Here is a 6,371-nt window from a genome sequence, read left to right on the forward strand (position 1 = left end):
AAAAAAAAAAAAAAAAAAAAAAGGCAGAAGAGTTGAGTTTAACACTGAGGATTTGGTTTTAACCCAAGAGGAAGAAATTGAGGGAAGTAGAAACAGAAGAAACCGAAGAGAGTAGGGTTGCCTGAGCTGCTGGCTGGCGGCAGACACTCCTGTGCCTCTGGGCTGTGTGCACACTCACTAGGCTTACTCCACATTGGCTGTGGTGTAGAAAGATCTCTGGGTCACTGAGTAGCTCCTAACCCTTGAAACCAATTTAGCATCAACAACGTTCTGAGTTTGGAAAGAGCTGTCAGAGACAAAGTCAGCCATGACAGCGGAGTAGCTCGAGGGCATGTGTAGGAAGTGATTTCATGGCGGAAAAAGAGCTGGAGTGTTATTCGGGGAGAAATCCACAGAAAACTGGCACACTTTTACATCTTCTATGATCATATGTGGGTTTGTTCCCTGCCCACTTGGATTTCTGAGGTGCTTAAAGAGTCATCCTTGCTGCTACCCTTGGGTAATTCACGGATATAGCAGTTTTCTAACTGATTTTGCTCCTCCTAATTTCCCTAAATGTTCTGCATAAAAAGTTCAGGGATGTCTGTTTACTTGTGATAAAGCTCAGACTTGCCTGGAACTTTGCATCTTTCCTCAGCCTCCCAGTGCTGAGTACCAACATGCATGACCATGCCCAGCATGAAAGATCTTCCAAACCATAGTTTATCTTCTTCCTAAAATCTCCCCAAGGCTTTCAAGCGCTATGCAACTTTGAGTTAAATACAGCCTTCTTCCCCGATCCCCTAAGATGCTGCAGGTGCTGTCCATGTCAGTTTTGCATCTCATGGAGGTGTCTGGTCCTATCTTGTCTGAGGGCTATTCTTGACCTTACTGCAAGACCCTCAGCAAGCATTGCCCTGCTTGCACAATTCTTGAAGCTCCTGGCTGTCTTGTGTACTTTTTTCTTGCCTTTCTCCTCCCTAGAATGCTGACTCCCTAATCCATATCTTAGTATCTTAAGACCATGGGCAGGGATACAAACGGTCTCATTTTGTTCAACAATTTGATTGGAAAGAGTTAGAGCGAGGCCTGGCTGACAATCACAGAATGCGGTGATCTTCCTTAATGCTTGGTTTTGCTTGCCTTTGTTGAGACACAGGATCTTACTGTGTGTCCCACATAGGCTTCCGTCTCTACTCCCCTGCCTCAGTCCGTCAACGCCTAGGATGTGGGCAACCCAACCTGCTCATTTCTAGGCATTTAAAAATGTAGAATCAGATATATTAAAGGATTTGTCATAGCTGTTTTTTGCAGAAGAATAATGTGTGTGTGTGTGTGTGTGTGTGTGTGTGACATTTTCCTTAGCCACTCATTTTCTGGTGGGCAGCTGACTCTGTAGCCTAGCTGCTGGGAGTATTGTAGCAGTACACAGAGGCATGCTGGCTTCTCTACAGAGAGCTGACTTGATTATTTTAGGTATAAGCTGGGAAGTAGTGTAGCTGGATTGTAGAGAGGTTCTATTTTTAAGGAGCCACTGTGTGATAGCTTCATTAATTGGAATATTTTTTATTCTATCAGAGTTCTACTGAGAGGAAAAATAAATAGCTTTCTTTCTTTCCTTTTTTTTTTTTTTTTTGAGAATGAGCTAACTTTGATTGTACAAATACGGCACACATTCACACTCCTTCCTCCCCTTGAGGGCAAAATATCAACATCTCACATCTTGCTAGGTCTGAGTGACAGCTCTGTGGCCTCACCTGCTGGGCTAAGAAGTAAGGGGTTTACTCGCCGTCCTGTCACATTGGAACTGCCAAGTAATATGGGTAAGCAAATGTGTTATTTCTCATTTATCTGGATAGCTAGTGAGTATCTGACAGGTTTTAAAAACTAGTCATTTCCTATGCCTTGACCCTTTCCTTCTCATCGGAGAGTACTTAGTTATTTTATTAACCTGAGTGGGCCAAAATGTTTTTATTAAATGGCCTCAGACACATAGCCATGCCTGGGAGCAAAATCAAGTTCAATTTTTTTTTTAAGGAACTACTAAACCAAAATAACAAAAGAAAACAGACACCCTCATACTTAGTGGATGTAAACTACCTTTCCCAGAAAGAACAATTGAAAACAAATGCTGTTAATCAGATTATTGCCGAGAGGGCTCTCAGCTGATGGAGAGACTATGGTACTCATATACAATGGAGTAGAATTTAGCCATAGAGAAGAAAGAAAATCCTGTTGTTTTAAAACAAGAATATATATTAGGTCATTTTGATAAAAAAAGGGTGGATTTGGAGGACATCAGGATAAAATGAAATAATATAAATGTATAAAGACAAGTACTGAATATTCTCTGTCACTTCTGGAGTCACACACAGACAGAGGAGGGGGGGAAGAAAGCCTAAAAATGTAAGAGACTAAAAAGGAGGTCCGAGGGAAGTTAGAGTGTAGAAGGGCAGATAGACACAGTGTGCACACATGGCAATGTCCACAATTATCATGTTAATAATTGTAATAAAAAGCAATGTCATAATCAGAACAGGTTAGAATCAATAACCTACACATGGTAAACAGTCATTAGTGGGATAATAATATTAATAAAAAAAAACATCCAAAGAGCAATACACGCCTGGACGGTCTTACCAAACCACCGCCGATAACAGCCACTCTTGGTCCTCCAGTGTCAGATGAGGCCATAGTTACCTGAACACCTCTGTCCAGGCTGGAACTCTCTGTCCTACATGCTGCTCTTTTGTGATCTTTTTATTGCCAGAGGTCCAGAGCCTTTGCGAGCCAGCCAGCAGCAGGGTTAGGACAAAGCTCACTTCCTTCAATAGTGTTTAACTCGCTAGAAGCCCAAAGTCCAATCAGCTCTGCCCTCAGAGACAAGCCATTGCGACAACCAAAAATTGAAAAACCTCAGTCATGTACAAGACTCTCTCTCTCTCTTTTTTTTTTTAAATAGCAGTCTTGGAGTTTTTCTTCTTCTTTTTCTACTGCATGTGTTAGTTTCGTTTTCATTCGAAATATGGTTATGAATGAAACTTGTCGGAGGTTTCCAAGCATCTTCCACTTCTCAGAGAGAGTGAGATGACCTGGATTCATACTCATCCTCGATGCTGGGACAAACCAAGCATCTGGCCTGAAAGGTCCTTGTGGGCTGGTGGTCGTAAGCCTTCTCTGCTGGGGAGCACATTCTACCGTCTTCGTTCCCTGAGCAGGAACTGTGGATGTAGACCTGACTGACCACATGTTCTCTTTGTTGTTGTGGTTTTAGCACTGGATTTTAGAATCTAGTTTGTGTCTTGCCACGGACAAGATGGTGAGCTCACTGCATCTCTAGGCTCGTGTCTGTTCTCAGGGCATCTGATCACTCTTTTGACTTTTGAGATGTATAGTTCTTGGTTGCAGGGGGTGCTATTCATGAGTTGTGTTTCTTTTCTGGGATGTATTGTGGTATGAAGTAAAATGAAAGCGTAAATGAAGATTTCTTTCTTTCCGATTTCTGGTCAGAATGCAAAGAATTCAGAGGGTCATTTCCTTGGGTAGGGACTGGAAGGAAATACCAGTCGATAGCGCCCCCTCTGGGTGAGTATGTTAGAAGCACTAGAAAACAGCAATTACAGTAGGTACTATCTATAACACATGATATGAAGTTAAAGAAAGCAAGGGCACAGAGGGAAGGGCAATTCTTCTATGAATTCTGTCTCTCTGCGAGCCAAGTTTTTTTTTTTTTTTTTTTTGTGTTTTTGGTTTTTGGTTTTTCGAGACAGGGTTTCTCTGTGGCTTTGGAGCCTGTCCTGGAACTAGCTCAGTATTTTTTTTTTTTTTTTTTTTGCCCAGAGGCAAACATCTAGCAATAATTTTGCTGTGTGGATTACCCTATCCAAGCCCCCTGCATGCCGTGTCTGTCCCCATCTTTTCGTTTTTCCTCTCCTCCCCTCCTTCACTCCTTCTCTACTTTCTCACTTGACCTCACTTTCCCACCTTCCTCTTTCAATATAAATGTTAGCAAAGTCACACATCTTTCCACCCCATTTATTTTCTTCCAAGTAACAAGGTGTCACTCAAGAGTTCCCCAGTTTCAACATAGAAAAACAATGGGTCTTTAGAGAAGCTTTTTAAAAATTAAGGTCTATTACACAAACATATAAAGTACTTAAGCACAAACGTAAGTGTGTTGAATTAGGAGCAGCGGGGCTGTGTCCCCGGCACCCGGCTGCCCGCACGGCTAGCTTTACCCGAAATAATTACACGGAAACGGTATTCTTTCTTTATTAATAAGAAATCACTCCCACATCATAAGTGTGACAGCTTCCTGCACAGCATGTGCCAATCACGGGATTCCAGAAGGAGAACACTGCCAGCTTTCCTGAAGTCTGCTGGCCCAGGCCCCTCGCTCCCTCCCACAGTGAGCCTTGTGCCAACACCATCTTCTGCCTGTTTCAGGTTGTAGCATCTATACCATCATACAGGTATCCTACAAATGGTCTAATTTTGTATCTTTTTAAACTTTACTATAAGTGAACACAAATTGGGAGTGTGAATGTGTGGGTGTGGGTGTGTGTGGACACGTGAGCGCCCGTGCACATGCATGCAAGTTTCACCATGGGGGTTGAAGCTAGGGCCTCACACACGCTAAGCGCTCTAGCTTCGACTGACTATATCTCCTCAGCCCTGTTTTTTGCAGCGTAGCTTAGTTCTGTTTCTCAGTGTAATGTTTCTTGAGATCCCATCTGCATTTGGTCACGTAGCTCTGGCCTGTCACTTTTCATTGCCATATTGTTAATCTCCCGGTGTTGCCATGTTCTGAAATCTTGAGGTATTTCGGATTCTTGTTACGGAGCTTACTATGGTCTTCCCTGAAAGTTCCTGGATTCTTGTCTTTGCCCCTGGAATTCCAACACATCTTGCTCTGGCTTGTTCATATTTGCTTGATCAATGGAGTTCTCTTCTCTTAAAAAAGATGCATCTGTATTTTAAAATGGCATGTATTTGTGAGGAGGCATGCACATGGCAGTATACACACAAAGAGACCTGGGTCATTTAGAAAAGAGATCAGCCAAATGCCGTTTATTTAACCTTGGGGAAATCCTTATATACCTAGCTGCTGCACAATGATTTCCACCCAGGCAGGTGGGAAATTACCACACCAAAGATGGAGTAAACAATGCCCTACAGCTAATCACCAGGCAGGGCAGAGGGAGCACAGGAACAAACAGAAGGTTTTAGCTGGCTGACCAGAAACTGTCCTCAAGATAAACCCCAGGAACAAGGGTTGGCCCCAGGCCCTACAGTCCTGTATCCCAGATTGGCCTCAAACTTACTGGGTAGCCAAGAGTGGTGGCCCCGAACTACTGTACTTCCTACCCCCATTCTGAAGGGTTGGGATTGCAGTTCAATGCTACCCTGCAGGTTCCTGCCAGGCTCACTTCGAAGCTTGGGCTGTCCTTGAATTCAACACCTTCCTACAGTGGCTTCTAGAATGCTTGGATTATACATTAGAGCCACAATATCCCGAACAACTTTCTCCTTAAACTGCCTTCTGGTTCTGCAATAGAAAGCTAAAAGAAGAGATTAAAAATGGTTAAAATGATGGCTCAGATGCAATTTTCTATCACTTGTCATCATTAAATCAATATGCTTAGCCTGAAAGTGTATATACATCATTAACCAACAACCAAGAAGAAAATCCTAAAGACTGTGAACACATTAAAAAACTTTATTAGAGCACATGTTAAAAGACAGAGGAAAATTGCCAGCCAGTGGTGGTGCAAACCTTTAATCCCAGCAGTCGGGAGGCAGAGGTAGGTGGATCTCTGTAAGTTCGAGACCACCCGGGTTTACAAGAGCTAGTGCCAGAGCAGGCCCCAAAGCTACAAAGAGAAACCTTGTCTCGAAAAGAAAAAAGAAAAAAACAAAAGAAAAGAAAATCGACAGACTCCGAAATGACAGTAAAAAGCAACCTTAAGCGGTGGGACAACGAATAACTACTCCCTTGTCTAAAGTTCGCGGCACTTTCTAAAACTTCTAGGAAGGCGGGATTTGAAAGAAAGAGATCCACATCATGGGTGGTTGCACGATAAATAATAACTTGGTATTACATTCTTTCTAAGCTACTTCTCGGACCCAGTGCCACCGGCGTCCCCAGCTAGAAAAGCCGCCTCCTAGCAGCCATACAGAAAGCAACGCTGAAGATCGGCGCTCCCGCCGCGTCTCTTTTCCCATCATTCCTTCCTCACTAATTTCCCATAAACCTGAGGACTTCAACCAGTCCAGGGAAGTCAACCCACCTCCTCTGCTGTTATTGGCCAGCCATTTCTAGTCCCGCCCCAGAAACTGAGCCTCGGCGTTTGATCGGACGTGAGTAGCCGGGCGCTGACGTCAGCCAGGGG

General features: G+C 43.5%; 1 protein-coding gene across 5 annotated transcripts in view; it reads right to left on the reverse strand.

Annotated features, from left to right (window-relative positions):
* Positions 1 to 2,805, reverse strand: part of Kmo (kynurenine 3-monooxygenase) — a 35,529-nt gene extending 32,724 nt beyond the window's left edge. For all 5 annotated transcript variants that reach the window (XR_001229452.2, XR_001229451.2, XM_005368526.2 and 2 more), the window contains exon 1: positions 2,620 to 2,805. Coding sequence is in view for 3 of the 5 variants with exons in the window: in XM_005368526.2 (XP_005368583.1) it covers positions 2,620 to 2,673 (54 nt within the window). In the remaining 2 variants the exon portion in view is untranslated. The remainder of the gene's footprint in view (positions 1 to 2,619) is intronic.
* Positions 2,806 to 6,371: the final 3,566 nt, after the last annotated feature.

This window comes from Microtus ochrogaster, unplaced genomic scaffold, assembly GCF_000317375.1.
Source record: "Microtus ochrogaster isolate Prairie Vole_2 unplaced genomic scaffold, MicOch1.0 UNK35, whole genome shotgun sequence".
Lineage (NCBI taxonomy): Eukaryota > Metazoa > Chordata > Mammalia > Rodentia > Cricetidae > Microtus > Microtus ochrogaster.